The sequence below is a fragment of the Chiloscyllium plagiosum genome, unplaced genomic scaffold, assembly GCF_037043375.1.
Source record: "Chiloscyllium plagiosum isolate Xiang-an unplaced genomic scaffold, Cpla_swu_hap1 HiC_scaffold_48, whole genome shotgun sequence".
Lineage (NCBI taxonomy): Eukaryota > Metazoa > Chordata > Chondrichthyes > Orectolobiformes > Hemiscylliidae > Chiloscyllium > Chiloscyllium plagiosum.
The window spans coordinates 7222606-7239672 of record NW_028270186.1 but is presented as its reverse complement, the minus strand read 5'-3'; the positions used below and the strand labels follow the sequence as shown (position 1 = coordinate 7239672).

The 17067-nt window shown below is 43.1% G+C and overlaps 1 protein-coding gene across 2 annotated transcripts in view; it reads right to left on the bottom strand.

Moving 5' to 3' along the window:
• LOC122543063 (netrin receptor UNC5D-like) overlaps nt 1-14067 on the bottom strand; it is a 455690-nt gene extending 441623 nt beyond the window's left edge. Inside the window, exon 1 of one of the 2 annotated variants that reach the window (XM_043681271.2) lies at nt 13838-14067. In XM_043681271.2, coding sequence (XP_043537206.1) covers nt 13838-13910 — 73 coding nt within the window. In that variant the 5' untranslated portion in view covers nt 13911-14067. The remainder of the gene's footprint in view (nt 1-13837) is intronic. The other variant, XM_043681272.2, reaches the window with a different exon arrangement.
• Between the last annotated feature and the right edge of the window lie 3000 nt (nt 14068-17067).

Sequence of the window (17067 nt, the reverse complement as noted above, 5' to 3'; positions counted from 1 at the left end):
TGATCTCCAGTCGGATAAGACCTGGCCACAAGACCACTTTCCAGAATTGGTCCTTATTCCTCTCCGGACAGCAGCTTGAAAGAATTGTGGAATGTAAACTTGACAGTTGCCCAAGCCTCACTTCTCAAAGTGAATTGAGGCAGCTGACTTGTCTGGAAGCATTCTTCTGAGGTGTGCATCCAGCATTGTGTGGCACAAATTTACGGTTCGCTAAAACTCTCTTTCCACTGCAGTTACCTTCATGTCAGTGGGAAACTGAAGCAAGGTTATAAGGTTACGTTCTCAGCTCCTGTGATAGCATTGTTCATTTAACAACTGAATTCACTGAGTCCAATCAATGATGATGTGAAAAAGAAACATGCCAGGTTTTTAAAAGACATTGTTTGTGTACTGTGTATTTTGTTGATATTTTTGACCCAGAAAAGCCACAATGATTGAAATTCAGACTGCCAAGAGGAAAGCTTTCACCTTCAGTGCATTGTAATCTAAATTTGAGAATGCCAGTGTGTGCTTCAGGAGAAAGAAGCAAGCTTAAAAAACAAAGTTAGCATGTCAGAAAACACTCGGTGTAATGCAAGGTAATATACAGACTACCAGCTTTTTAACTGATTCATTAATTGTTCAAATTATAGTACTCAAGTTTGTTATTTGAGAACTGTTATAAAACAAAGCAGGGAGACTTCAAACGGCACTTCTATTCACTGACTGATAATAGTGATACATTAGAAGTTAATTGTGTGAGAGCAGTATGGAAGTTGATGAAGTAACCATTTCTATTAATAATAATGAATGAATTATTAAACAAACTTGTTAACTGTTCCACAGTTGGACACAGGATGGAGTCAGGCAGAATGACACCCCTGTTAATTGTCAGAGCACCTAAACTTAATTAACTGCACAAGTTATCAATTTTCCTTGAGGGGGCCCTCTTGTGGTGCAGTGGGAATGTCTCTACCTCTGCGCCAGGAGACCTGTGTTTAAGTCCCACCTGCTCCAAAGGTGCGTAATAACATCTCTGAACAGGTTTATTAGAAAATATCAACTTTTCCAGAAGCTCTGTGGCACAGTGGTAGTGGCCCTACCCTAGACAAGGTGGCCTGGATTCAAATCCTACCTGCACCAGAGCAAAACATCTCTGAATGGGTTGATTAGAAAAATTGGTTGAATTTAAAAAAAACTTTTTCGCACAGATTCAGGGAAAGTGTCTCATCTTTCACCTGGACTCATCACAGCCTAACAGGCTCAACACTGAGTTGAACAGTGTTAGATTACACGTCTCTCCAATTTCAGTTTGTCTTCCTTTGCAAGTTTGGCTCCTTCTCCCCTTGCAATTCCCTCCTTATTTCCTTCACTTTTCAGTCAGACAGCAGCTAGCCCATCATTTGCATTTCCTCCAGTCACATCTTTGCTTGTCCTGTTATATTCCATTTGGTCATGTAGCATGAAAAACATTTCATTACTGAATCTCTCTTGCCCTTGACCCTTGAAGAGAACTTGTCTCCTTTAGTTGTTCTTCACAAATCTCTTCCCTTTCACCTGTACATTTCCAACTTTTCCCCATTATGCTGAAAGAATAGGCCACAGGCATAAATGTTCACTGTTGTGTCTCGCTGCACAGATGCTTGCACACTTGCTGAATATTTCCACAATTTTCTGTTTGTATTATCAACTGTATGCTTTTGACAATTAATGCGTAGAAGTCACAATTGACTCCAAGCAAACAAATAAATTACATTGACTGGTTGAAGGTAGACAGAGTGCCACTGCTCACAGTTCGGTGTCACAAAGGTGAACATCCTAGTCCAGGAACTCCCCACATACGTTCGAGACACCACCCACGCCCTCCACCTCCTCCAAGACTTCCGTTTCCCCGGCCCCCAACGCCTCATCTTCACCATGGATATCCAATCCCTCTACACCTCCATCCGCCATGACCAGGACCTCCAAGCCCTCCGTTTTTTCCTCTCCAGACATCCCCAACAGTACCCTTCCACCGACACTCTCATTCATTTGGCCGAACTGGTCCTCACCCTTAACTATTTCTCCTTTGAATCCTCCCACTTCCTCCAGACCACAGGGGTAGCCATGGGCGCACGAATGGGCCACAGCTATGCCTGTCTCTTTGTTGGCTACGTAGAGCAGTCGATCTTCCGTAATTACACCGGCACCACTCCCCACCTCTTCCTCCGCTACACTGATGACTGCACTGGCGCCACCTCCTGCTCCCGCGAGGAGATTGAGCAATTCTTCAACTTCACCAACACATTCCACCCTCACCTTAAATTTACCTGGACCATCTCTGACACCTCCCTCCCCTTCCTGGACCTCTCCATTGCCATTAATGACGACCAACTTGACACTGACATTTTTTACAAACCCACCGACTCCCACAGCTACCTGGATTACACCTCTTCCCACCCTACCTCTTGCAAAAATGCCATCCTGTATTCCCAATTCCTCCGCCTCCGCCGGATCTGCTCCCAGGAGGACCAGTTCCACCACAGAACACACCAGATGGCCTCCTTCTTTAGAGACCACAATTTCCCTTTCCACGTGGTTAAAGATGCCCTCCAACGCATCTCGTTTACATCCCGCACCTCCGCCCTCAGACCCCACCCCTCCAACCGTAACAAGGACAGAACGCCCCTGGTGCTCACCTTCCACCCAACCAACCTTCGCATAAACCAAATCATCCGCCGACATTTCCGCCACCTCCAAACAGACCCTGCCACCAGGGATATATTTCCCTCACCACCCCTTTCCACCTTCCGCAAAGACCGTTCCCTCCGTGACCGCCTGGTCAGGTCCATGCCCACCCTACAACCCACTCACCCATCCTGGCACTTTCCCCTGCCACCGCAGGAACTGTAAAACCTGCGCCCACACCTCCTCCCTCATCTCTATCCAAGGCCCTAAAGAAGCCTTCCACATCCATCAAAGTTTTACTTGCACATTCACTAATATCATTTATTGTATCCATTGCTCCCGATGCGGTCTCCTCTACATTGTGGAGACTGGGCGCCTCCTAGCAGAGCGCTTTAGGGAACATCTCTGGGACACCAGCACCAATCAACCACACCGCCCCGTGGCCCAACATTTCAACTCCCCCTCCCACTCTGCCGAGGACATGGAGGTCCTGGGCCTCCTTCACCGCCGCTCCCTCACCACCAGACGCCTGGAGGAAGAACGCCTCATCTTCTGCCTCGAAACACTTCAACCCCAGGGCAAAAATTTGGACTTCAACAGTTTCCTCATTTCCCCTTCCCCCACCTCACCCTAGTTCTAAACTTCCAGCTCAGCACTGTCCCCATGACTTGTCCGGACTTGTCCTACCTGCCTATCTCCTTTTCCACCTATCCACTCCACCCTCTCCTCCCTGACCTATCACCTTCATCCCCTCCCCCACTCACCCATTGTACTCTATGCTACTTTCTCCCCACCCCCACTCTCCTCTAGCTTATCTCTCCATGCTTCAGGCTCACTGCCTTTATTCCTGATGAAGGGCTTTTGCTCAAAACGTCGATTTCGAAGCTCCTTGGATGCTGCCTGAACTGCTGTGCTCTTCCAGCACCACTAATCCAGAATGAGCCTAAACAGCCTGGAGGGGGTTCTGAACTAAACAGGAGCCAGGAAAAAACATCGCAGATCTCAAAGAGACCTACCTGCTGTTGTCTCAAGGCTCAAAACTGGTCAGATGGACTTTGTTGTTTTGCCTTTTTTGCCAATCAACTTGTTCAGAGATGTCTGGAGCAGGTGGGTCTTGAACTGGATCTCTCCGTCCAGGGGGAGGGACACGACCACTGTGCCACAAGACAGGCCCTTAATATTGTTGCTTTAATACTTTGTACTTGATTGTTTTCACTAATGTTCCAATAAAGCCTTGCTATGATTGATTGGGATTGCCAAGCTGGACGATTGACAAAGCAACTTTGGGATGAATACCCATCATTAGGAAACCCTGTTGTGAGATCACCTGTAATCTGATTCTGCGAATCATTCTCCTTACAGGTCTTGTAGCAGCCTAATTTTCGTCAACTTCAACTTAAAGCAGAAGATTTGTGGAAGAAAATGAACACTCGTGGTAGTACTCTTGTTTAAATAAAAAATGGCCCATGCGAATCCTTGGTACAAGGTGAGGCTTCAGTTACAAAGACTTCATTTTAAGATGACCTTAAGAAAAATGATTGGCTATATTTATTCCTGCTGACTTGTGAACCTAGTTCACTTCATTTTACGATCTTATAATTGCAGGTTCGTCACCAACAGTCTTGTCAGTCACTGAGTGAATATAATCAATGTATGGATTATGAAAGGACATTATCCTTTCCACTGATGTTTATTCTGATCATGGACATTCATGCAATTGAGCTGACTCGACCGAGTTGTCACTTCAGACCTAAATTCCCTGCTGCCTTGAGCAAAGTTCTTAAACTGGAATGTCCAGAAACGCACAATAAAATGCCTGTGCTCTTTTCCCATCGACTCGAGCTCGTACATGAGGATGAGGAACTTCAAGGATTACAATGAACAGCATGACTGAGAGTCCAACAGTAACTACCGTTTCTGAAGAGACAGGAACAACTGGTCAAATGACCTCCTGTGCTTCATGTTTCAATGGCTCTGCACCAGCAACTTGCACTTATTACAGATTGTGTTTCAAGGCAAGGCAGAATAAAAGTGAAAGGAATAAAAACACAAAAACAACAGGCAATGACTACAAATATGTCAAGAGGGGTAAGGGATATTCACAATGGAGAAAGAATCAACGTTTCTGAACACAAATGAAAATAAAAGTTGCAAGTATAAATCTCAGATGGACTAGCCACACATTATCGCATCACTACTTTGAGGTAATTGGGCCTCAGGGTCATTCTGAATTTTTCTTACTCAAAAGCAAGAAGATCAAATATGTGTCTCAGAACCTCCACCTCGCTATACATTGGTTGGGATCTAGTGAATGGAGCAAGAACAAGCTCAATTGTCGCACATCGCTGGTAAAAGTCATGTTCGGGTCATTGAAGTGGGATGGCTCCTAATTGCAGAAAACATGTGATCTATATTACACTCGAGGTGACAGAAAGATTATCAAAAACTTTCTCTGGTAAAGCAGACATAAATAGAGTAATGATTCGGAGATGCCGGTGTTGGACTGGGGTGTACAAAGTTAAAAATCACACAACACCAGGTTATAGTCCAACAGGTTTAATTGGAAGCACACTAGCTTTCGGAGCGACGCTCCTTCATCAGGTGACTGTCAGGAGTGTCGCTCCAAAAGCTAGTATGCTTCCAATTAAACCTGTTGGACTATAATCTGGTGTTGTGTGATTTTTAAATCAATAAAGTAGGTCTCTTGTGCTATGTTCTCGCGTCATTCAAAGATCTTTAGTTTGCCTTTTGGTCTAACTAATGCTATTTGAAAATTGCATTGCTGTACGCAGCTCATGCACCTCTATATTGATTATAATCTTTACGTTAATCATTAGTATTTCTGTGTTTTGTGTTTAGACATATGCTGAGATAGTTTGGGATTGGATCACTTTTATATGGTTTGAAGCTTCAGTAAAACTGCTTTGATTAAAGACTTACCTTGATAGGAAAAAGCTGCCTTCGGCCTGGAAATTGTGCTTTGATATTATTGTATAAAGTCTACTGGAGCCTGAGTTTAAATTAATGTAATTGAACAAGTTTAAGCAAGTTAAAATTTAGGATAATCTGATCAAATCGCTCAGGATTTAATAATGCATTAACCAATACAGACTACTGATGCATTTGTTAAAATAACAGAGAAAAGAAGTGATGAGCTTTATGACTATATTACAGAGATTTGAATATTTACACTGAGCAGTTAACTCAGGAACTGTGGGAAGGGAAGGGACTTATTTGAGCACAATCTTGACATGTTTCAGATGACTGGAGAATGTGGCATAAGCATCTTTAATGTGTTTTTTATAAGTGGGAAGTGATGGAACAAGTTGGAGAGGATTAGACTGGGAAATCCAGTTGGTAACCAGTGTGGCAATGACCATGAGTGGAAGCATTAGGGAGTTGGGGTGGTTCATCACAAGAGCACCTGTTAGTATGGAAAGGGACACAGAGTGAGTAGGTTAGAGAACTAAAACAGAGAAAGATCAACAAAGAATTTGGATTTCAGAACACAATGTGCTGAAGAAAATTCGTGGAAAAGAACAAGGATTGGCACGGATGTATCTTTCAAATTGCAATAATCGATCAATAAGAATGAGATGCTTGGCAGGACAGTCTTTGTTCACACAAGAGAATTATAATAAATTCCACTGAACACAATCCATAAAATAAAAATCCAATACTTTTCTACCAATTATAATGATTTGATACAAGCAATTTCCTTTTCGGATTGAAGTTACTTAGTAGATACAAAATTAGTTGAATGATGTTTTTCTGTACTCAGGCTCTTTCTGAAAATATGAAACTTCCCACTAAAATACCATACAATATGTTAATAACTATTTCTGTTGGTAGGATACATTATATCTAGGAGTTAATGGTAACAAGCTGTTATAAACTCGTTAGTTAATTGTATTAAATGCATATTAAAAAGTTATCCATTTGGCTTGTTGATTGAAATGTAAATTAAACTAGAAAGTGTCTGCCTCGGCTTCATTGAAAAGCATTTAACTTCTAGTATTCAACAACTGAACACGAAGCAAGATGTCATTTGAGGGACAACTCTTGACGGACACTGTGGCAGCAGAGGGGCTCAATGGTTTGCACTGCTGTCTCACAGTGCCAGGGTTCCAAGTTTGATTGTGTAGAGTTTGCACATTCTCCCCGTCTGGATGGGATTCCTCTGGGTGGTCTGGTTTCATCCCATAGTCCAAAGCTGTGCAGGTTAGGTGCAGTGGCCATGCTAAATCGCCCTAGTAGTGTTCAGGGAATTGTAGAGCAGGTGGATTAGTCATGGTAACTGCAGGATTATGGAGAGACAGTTTGTGTTTGGGAGGAGAGGGTTATTGTTGGGTGGCATGCTGTTTGAAGTGTCGGTGCAGAGTCGATAGGCCTCATCCCACACTATAGGGATGGCACGGTGGCTCAGTGGTTAGCACTGTGGCCTCAAAGCACCAGGGACCCACATTTGATTCTAGCCTTGGGCAATTGTCTGTGTGGAGTTTGCACATTCTCCCCGTATCTGCATGGGTTTCTTCCGGGTGCTCTGGTTTCCTCCCACAATCCAAAGATGTGCAGGTTAGGTGAATTGGCCACACTAAATTCCTCATAGTGTTAGGTGCATTAGTCAGGGGTAAATGTTGGGGAATGGGTCTGGGTGGGTTACTCTTCAGAGGGTCGGTGTGGACATGTTTGGTCGAAAGGCCCATTTCTGCACTGTAGGGAATCTAACCTAAGGAGGTACTATTACAGTTTTGACACCTGCATCCCCCTAAACCGTACATCACCTCTACTTAGAGAGAAATGAGTTACATGTTCTGTAAACACCACCAAGGACTTAAACCTTGTGTTTTTATTAGATTTGTCAGGGAGAAAGAAAAGCTGATAATGAGAACCGTAAATAGGTGAAAATGGGTTGGCTGTGCTGAAGGTTGCCCTTGTCATGAGAGAGTCTGTGGTGTAGGGGTGGGTAAAGGACATAGAAGGTGTATAGATTCTAATAGTATTGAATTCAATAATGAATCCTGAAGGCTGCAGAGTCCCCATGCAGAGAAAAAGATGCTGTTCTTCCAGTTTGCAGTGCAGCACTGCACCAAGCCCAAGACAGAAATGTTGGTCGGGGAACACAGTGGTGTGTTTAAGTGGGAGCTGAGGTTCATTTTTATGAACAGAAGGTAAATGTTTCGAAAAACAGTTATCCAGTCTTCGTTTTGTCTTCCCTCACGTGGAGGAGACCAGATTATAAGCAGTGAGCGCAGTAGAATAGATTGAGTCAAGTGCAAGTGAATTGCTGCTTCACTTGGAAGGTCTGTCTGGGGTCTTGGATAGTGAGGAGGGAGGAAGTAAACGGGCAGCTGTTGCACCTTCTCCGGTTGCATGGGAAGGTGCCCTGGGAGTGTGGGGAAGTTTTGCAAGCAGGAAAGGACCAGGCTGTCCCAGAGGGTCCCTGTAAAAGGTTGACAAGGGATGGAAGGAGCAGATGTGTCTGGTCATGTCATCCTGCTGGAGGTGATGGGAATGATGGCTTACAGTCCTCTGGATATGGGGATGCTGGTGAGATTTGAAGTGAGGACTGGGGTACTCGATCGATGATGGGGGAGAGAAACAGGAAGAGTGAGCAAAGTGTGGAAAATCAATCAGTCACCCTTTCAATAAAGGTGATGGAGAATCTTCGTTTGAGGAAAAAAGTGGACAGTTCCAAGGCATCAGCGCAGAAGATGGCATCATGGGTACAGGTGTCACTGAGATGCAACCATAGTTCTTTGTTTTATTGTAATGTAAGACAGAAGCAGATCAACAATGGGTCCGGAGTTTTCAAGCCTGCCAAGAACACAAAACTTTTGACAATGAAGCACATCCACAGCCTGTTAAGTGAGACGAAATCAAATACTGGAGTATGCTTTCAACTCAAAGTTTAATGGCATGAAAAGCAGAAGTATTGCCAGCAGAGCCAAAGGAAGCCCAGAACATGATCCCTACTGGGATATGGCTGATTCACTGAATTGTCAAATATCGTCGGCTACTGTTTTTGCTAAGAGGGTCCAGAGAGAATTTATACTCATGCTTTGTTTTCTTTTTCACTTGCGAATTTCAGAGAGAGAAGAGAATGACTGATGTGACAATTAAGATTAACCTTCCCCCTCAGTCACTGGAATGACTAATTGAAAGAGACAACACTAAATGGGTCAAACTCTCTTTCCCCATTATATCCAATGATTTCAGCTGACTTCTTCAGTAGTACTCACAATAACTCAACACTTCTTTACCTGGTCTGCACTTGCATAATTACAGTTTACATTGAGGGTGCAATCAAGAAATTAGGCTTAAATTGTCTAATATTGGAAACCAACTTTCCATTATAAACATAAACATAAAATCACAATAAAATCATTTGTATGTTTAAGACTGGTGACATGATGCACATTTTTCTGTACAACGTAAAAATGAACTAATCATAAATACTGTAAATATCTTGTTTAAATAACCAGAGCAGTGTCCTGCATTTGTTTTTAAAAAATCAAAAATGACAATTTTAAAAGTTATATCGATTTACCCACCTTCATGGATATGAGTCAGGTTAATCGTAAATTAATTAATTTTTAATGTGCCTAATTTATTCTGTGCATTCAAGAAAATTGAACCTAACTGAGTTGACAAATATGCAAACTGCATTTTTATGCTAAGGCGACAGTGACATTTGAGACCAGTCTATATCCTTTCATCAGCGATAAAATCCTGTCCCACTGCCCAACCTCTTATCACTGTTTCCCATCCACAAGATCAGGGACAATGTAATCAGCTGAATCTGCAGCTATTTTATTTATTCCAGCTCACAGTCACCTCTGAATCAAACTGCTGTCAAAGAATTTAAGATTTACGTTAAAATGAGAAGCTCGCAAAGCTGGAATCTAACTGGGAAAGGACAGGATTTTTCACATGATCTGTGTCAATCAATGACTAAAGGGTATGACAGAGACACCCTAGAGAGTCCTTCACAGATCAGCTCTTGACAATCAGGGAATTAAACAGAGGACATTGTTCCCACTTGACTAATTTGGAAGTTTGTACAATGTGGATGTGAATGGTCCCTGTAGAAGGAACTATTTTAAGAATAGAGAGGTGGGGCAGAAAACAGAAGGCAAGAATGGGTTGATTATTGTACATCCACTAATGTAGCTACTTAATCACTTTATACAATATTAAACACTTCATAGGTAGAAGACAAATAATGCTCTCCTGAGAAGCCAACCACTTGATTAGGGATAGACTGATACCCAACAGGTATTCCCAATGGCAGTCACAACTCTTTATCAACAGCTTAGTGAGTTTGACTAAACTGACTGCAACTGTGCCCTGGAGATGTATAACTTACACTATTTCCCAGAAGAAAAAAGAATGCCCACAAAGTAAAGGTTACGGAATAAAACATTGCGCAGTTTAGGAGATTATGGAATACAAAAGAGAAAATGTTGGAACTGCTCAGCAGAACATTTGTTGAGAGCAAACAAGAACCCCTTTGTTTTCAGTCAATGATCTTAAATGAGAATGATCATTCAACCGAAACATGAACTTTATTTACCTCTCCACAGATGCTGCCTGACGCACAGAGTTCTGTAGCAATGGAGCAATAAGAAAGGAGTAAAGTGATGATTCTCATCTTTGTTTTCAATCAGGAAGAATACTCACAAATTCAGAAGGTTTTATGTAGGAATTGAGAAGGCTCACATTAAGGCTATGGATTTCTATACAACTGCTTCACCTGGTTCCTCATCAATAGGAACACACCTTGAGTTGAAATATCATCACTCTCAATTCTACCAATTTTGTAGGGTGTCTTCTCGTGGTCCTTGCCCAGGGTGGGGTGCAGGGCCTGTCAACTGGTAATGATGAGTTGTGATGACAATGAAGTAAATAGAATGACAAAATGAGCCAGTCAGAAGAATGAAAGACCCCTTACATGCACACATTAAAATGTGATACACACTGCACAAAGCTTTTATTACACATGACAAATAGCATCCCCCAAAGGAGGTTGCAGTTCAGTAATGGATTATAAGACTGGTAAACAACAACTGGATCTCAAGAGCCAAATTCACACTTGATCTTATAACGACTGTGCCAGACATCCCACTTTCATAGGATGACGGGAAATACATTTTACATGAAGTACTGGATGATAAACCTCTGAAGCTTAACTCCTCTGCTATTCTGCCCCTGGTTCCCAAAATCATAATGAATGATTCAATCAACATCAAATGACAATTGGATTCACAATAACTGGAGGAACAGCAGGATCCTTGAAGAAAAAGAGTTTCTCCTCAGTTTAAAAATTTTGTTGTACCTTTACAGTAGTTTAGGGCTGGGGAGTATATTAGCAGCTCATATATCTAACTATAATTGCAATATTGTAATTATAAAGTCATTGAAGCAGCATAGCATTAAATTTGCATTAAATCTAAATTATCTCTTTCATGTCTCGGCTTTCTTTGAGATGAAAAAGACAAGTCTTTTCCGGTACATTTGTTTAACAAAGAGGAAAGGAGAAAGACATGGAAGACAAGAAGTATATGGATGTGAGTGAGGATATTCTGGCACATCGATCGAGATATGAATTATGCCAATTTCACATCAGTCTGATAAATTCTGTGTATCTGCATTCTCTCACATCATCCGTGTTAAGATGGTGGTGCACAATGCTGCCAACAATTTGTTTTCACCTAACAGTTATCCAATTCTGGCAAAAAGCTCAATTGCAGCTACACTATGCACACAAATATCAATTCAGATGTTTTCAGGCTCTTTCTTCAAAACCAAAACCAACAAGTTGGGGAAAGTAAAAATGCTTTTTCAACATTTCATTCCAGCTAATCAAGTTCCTGCACCTTAAAAAAAAAATCGAAGTTGGGAGCAAATGATAGTCAAACATTCAGCCATGCGAATGCTGCTCCCTGGGGTGATCTCTAAAGGTACATGCTTTAAATTTTCATTTAAACCAAACTCTTCAATTTATTTTCTTCTCTCCCTCCCAAAGAATGATGAACTATTGGGGTTTATCAAAGATAATCAGTCCGAAGTCTTCATCTGGTGTACACACTAAGGTATTACTGGAGGGAAAAGAACTTGTGGTTAAACCCGCAGTGAATATGATAGGCACTTGTCACTCAATAGTAACCAACCTCTGCTTCTTCTGTACAGATCAGCAACTCTGAATTGAAACAATTGGAATGGCTGGAAAGGGAGTTTAATGAACATGAAATTTGCCTTGCTCTTTGACTGTAATACAATTGAAATTATTTTTTGCATCAGGAGATTGGTCTGAAAAGAATACAATTTATTCCATTAACGTTCAGATTAACAGAACTGAGATTGTTGATGGAACATTTGACTCTTCTGAAAATACATCCAACTGTCCTTGAGAAGGTCAGACTGCATCACTTGTCTTGAGGGCTTCCCAGACAGATGCAGTGGCTGGGACTTCCAGAAGGAGGCACACTTGTACAGGTTGAAAACTATCAATCAAGCAGAGTGGCATAATGACTTAAATTTGGTACAAATTTAAAATAAAAAACTTTGACGCACATAGAATCTATCACACGCATAACACAAACTTACTTTCCACAGAGATGCTAAAATAATTCAGAGGACTGTTCCTGTGTGTCAATAAACTCCCCCATCCCAGACTTCCTTGTTTGCTGCAGATTTCAAGCTTCGTTTCTAAGCAAAAATGCATTTAAGCACCTGTCCCTACGGCAGGCTCGTTAAATTTACAGCATTTTACTGCCACTGTTCTAATGCAGTAAGTTTTTTTCCAACCTGATCTATGACCAGCCAACAGACCCTGACCAACCATAACTCAAACACATAGGCAAGATTTATATGGTTTCTAAATGGAAGACTGCAGGCCCCATTGCACATATGAGGAAAAAATGAATTTGCGTTCAAAAAATATTTAAGCCCAAGTTTTGAACGAAACAAGTTCACAGGAAATTCAATTCTAGCATTTTTCCTCGCACTCAGAAAAGTGTAGAGTAAGTACACGTGTGCAATTGAGTCCACCCAACTAATCTGCAGAGGAGTTTTTGTTTTATTTCGGTGCATCTGCCGAGACATGCCAGGCAGCCCATGCACAGAATTAGCTCTCCAAGGTCCTGCCGTATACATACAGGACATGGAAAATTGCAGTTTAACAGCTCAAATTCTCCCTCCGAAACTTACTGGACAAACAGTTCTAAGACAGTTCGTTAAAAGCCTGCTTCAGACATAAACTTCGAAATACAGAAAAGCGTACGGTATTTTGTTGTTTTGCATGATTGCCCGGCGTTTGTGTGATTACAGCGAGCTGGATCCAAAATATCTCAACAAACTAAACGGGGGAAAAGAAACCTCTCGGAAGTCTCCCCGCTCCCCACCCCCAACAACGTTTGCTCATCATTAGTTCGGAACGATTTCACCTTGTCGTTTGTTACATTTTAGAAGTATCAAATTGTTGTACTGCAATCTCTCGGTGGAGGACAACTTTGAAGTCTAGGAGTATTTTACATGATGGGGTTGGGGGAGGTGGAGGGGCGAGAGGTGGTGGTGGGGAGGTAGTTGTTGAACCGCTGGCGACTTGAGAGGGTCACCGGGTCGAGTCTCTCTCCGGGACTGTTGCTCGCAAACAGAAGCGAGAACACGGGAAGAAGGTGAGAGGAGCTGTTTTTAACAGATCCTCTCGGTCATTCCGATACTGTAATTGAGAAATCGATGCAGTGTCCTGCAGTCAGTGAGATACCGGAGTGAAGAATTGACGCTCTGTTCACCTTTCCACGGTTTACAGCCTCAACGTGCAATTCATTTTCCAGAAGGCACTTTCAGCCTGACAGATGGAATTTGAAACCGTTGCCTTGGCCATCATACGTTCTCTCCTCAAATCAAACCACCTCCTATTCAATTATGCCCGGAGTTTGACCATTTCACGCATACTGGTCCAAGCACGATTTTAACAACCCTGCCCAAGTGGCAGGTTCAGACTGCCACGCTTTGCTCTTGTCGTGAACTTAACTGGCTGTCACTCTCTTTGGAAGGGACCCAGGTCCCAGCAGCGCCCCTTCACATCTCATTTCTTTCATCGACCGGCTGCAATACAAAGATGGGCAATGACAACGTACAGCACTTTACTCCCTCCGCGCCTTACCCCCGCCCCCAACCCCCTTACCCTTTTCCCCTCCACCTGCGGCGAGGAGAGCCCAAGGAAGCAGCCAGCAACATCCCAGTAGCAGTTTCTTCATGGTCCCTTGACTGGGCGGGAGGGATCCTGGATGCGCGCAAACCTCCTCAAGCCCTGCGACTTCTTTAACTCTAACGAGGGCGGGTCATCTCGAGGCGGGAGAGTCGGACTGCGGTCGAGCGGCTGATCCTTTCACTTTAACCAAACTCCGGCTCTGCGATGAGGGTCCCTGTTTAGTGTGTGTGTGTGTGTATGTTGCAACCTGCTGCGCTCAGGCGGACCTGATTGAGCGCGGGCGCTTTGATTGACAGTCAGGCTCCTCCAATCGGCACCGTGCCGCAGGTCTCCGCGTTCCAAAGATGGAATGTTACAGACAACAGGCGGCCAATGGGAGGGCGCGGGGCCAGCGCGTGCTCCCCTTTCCCCGCCTGGGCTGAGACGCGTGTCGTTCTGCAGCACAAGCGGGGTCTGCGGCTGGAGGGAAAAAATGCTGCTTGAGATCTCCTCTTCTCCGGCACACGCATACATACACGTCCACTCGGAGAGGGACAGGGCTGACCAAGATTTAGCCTCCCCCTCCACTCCGACCCCGGCCGCAAGCAAAGCAGACCTTATGCCAACAACGGGCAGAGGCGAAACACTCTTCTCTCCCCTCCCTCCTCGCTGGCCTTTGCTGCTCTCAGACGGCCAAGTGAACCGGCGCGTTTGCCTGCCCTCTGCAATGCTTTGCTCCCGGTGTGCAGGCACCGTGCGAATTCGAGGTAATATGTTGATCCAGGGACCTCAGAGCATTGCACCTGGACTGCCGCAAAAAACATGTATCCACGTTAACCCTTGAAGCCCAAGCGTCAGAGATTTATCAAAGTTTGTTCTCCGTGATTTATGCTTCCTCCTGAAAAACCTGTTGCATAACCCCAGCATCGAGAATTGATCCTCACTCTTTCCAGACCTCGCAGGATGTCAGATGAAACAAAGTGACATTGTCGCTCATGACAAGCGGAAATCGGTAATTATTTTAAAAATGCATATTGCTGAGAGAATTTACATGAGGTTGACAGATGTGCAAGTGTCAGATTTTAAACTCCACAGTGTGACATAAACCTGATCCAGATGAAATTATAACACTAATTTGAAATAAGACACCGATGATAGTAAGTGCTGCATTGCTTGAAGTGTCATTTAATATTGACGAATCCCCAAATTAAACAGACACAATTAGATTATTGCATCGGCTTGATCACAAGCCAGATTATGTCACCATCATGGTACAAACAGTTAGTTCATAATTAACATGATGTACTGCATGAGTTAAGTCCAACTCACATCACAGTCTTAAATTGATAATTAATGTTAGACAGTGTGTATTACATAGTGACAGTTTGTCTCAGTTGGTAGCACTCTCACCTCTGAGTCAGGAGGTAGGAGGATCAATCACATAACTCAAGCTGCTTTGCTGCAAGTGCTGTCTCTTTGACGAACAAATGAGATGTTAAACTGAGCCCTTCAGATAGATGTTGTGGCATGTGCTACAGGAAAATGCTCCAAGTTAACTAACCAACACACCTTCTTCAATCAACACCGAGAAGGAAGTGCTTGCATTTTTAAACTGCCTTTCATGATCACAAGCCACCACAAATACTTCACAGGATGTGAGCATTACTGGCTGTGCCAACATTTATCCTACAGTGTAGTTGAGGATCAACCACCTTGCTGTGGATGTAGAGTCACATGCAGATCTGATCAGGCTAGGATGGCTATTTCCATCCCAAAAAGGCATACTATCCTCATTACTCGTCAATCCCATTTTTGGTGACCAGGAAAGAGATGGGCATGATTCATACAGGTGGAGAACCCAAATTCAGCAGGACCAGTTGGGGTCCAAATAAAGGCCTCAACCTGGGTTGTGGGATACACAAAACTTGAGGGACTATACAAATCCCTTGAAGGTCATACAATATTTATTTAAGTGTCACGGCCTGAAGTTCCTTCAATCTCCATCCCTTCAAAAACTGAGAAAACAGGCTGCAGGAGGCAAAGAGAACTGAACCATGACACTTGACAAGCAATGCCATTAATGTCATTGAACCCCCCTCCCCACCCTGCATCTCACCACTCCTCCCAAATATCTCCTATAACCCTCCCAATATGAATATTCTGGATTACAATTGACCAAAAACTCAATTGGACCAGCCACATAAAACTACTGTGACAAGCAGATCAGAGGTTCAGAATCATGCAGCAAGTAACTCACCTGACTCTCCAAAGCATGTTCAAACAAGGCACAAATCAGAGTGTGATGGAGTACTTGTGGAGCCAGAGAGTCACAAAGCATGGAAACAGATCCTTTGATCCAACCCGTCCACACTGACCATGTTCTGAAACCAAACTAGTAACACTTGCCTGCATTTGGCCCAAGTCTCTACACTTGTTTCCTATTCATGTACTTATCCCAGTGTCTTTTAAACATTATAACTGTACCTACATCCACCACTTCCTCTGGCTGTTTATTCAACATCCAAACCACTCTTTGTGTAAGAAAGTTTCCCCTCATGTCATTTTTAAATCTTCCTCCTCTCATGCTAAAAAACTCCTCCTAGTTTTGAACACCCCCATCCGAGGATAAAGATGTTTGCTATTCACCTTATCTACACCTCTCATGATTTTATAAACCTCTCTTGCTTGTCTGGCTGAGTACAGCTCTGAGAACATTCAAGAAGCTTGAAACCATCAAGGACAAACAGCCTACTTGACTGATATCATATCCACAACATTAATTCTTTTCATCACCAACACACAGTAATAACTGCGCATACCATCTCCAGGAGGAGGTGCAGAAATTCACCAAGGCTCTTCAGGCCACATCTTCCAAGGCCATGATCACTACTAAGGTCAAAGACAACACATACATGGGAAAATCACCACCTACAAGTTCCCCTCCAAGTCACACACTATCCTGATTTGGATCTTTATCAGCATTCCTTCACCTGCAAAATCCTAGAACTCCATTTCTAACAGTGATGTGGGTTTACCAGCACCAAATGGATATCATATTTTCAAGAATGCAAGTCACCATCACCTTTACAGTGCTAATTGGGGATGTCTCATTTGAAAACGTTCTGGTTTATCCTGAGAGTGGCCAGGGTGATGTTGCAGAGAGATGGAATTGACAGGTGAAAAATGCAGTTTGTCTTCAATTCCTGCCACTGTGTTGTGATTCT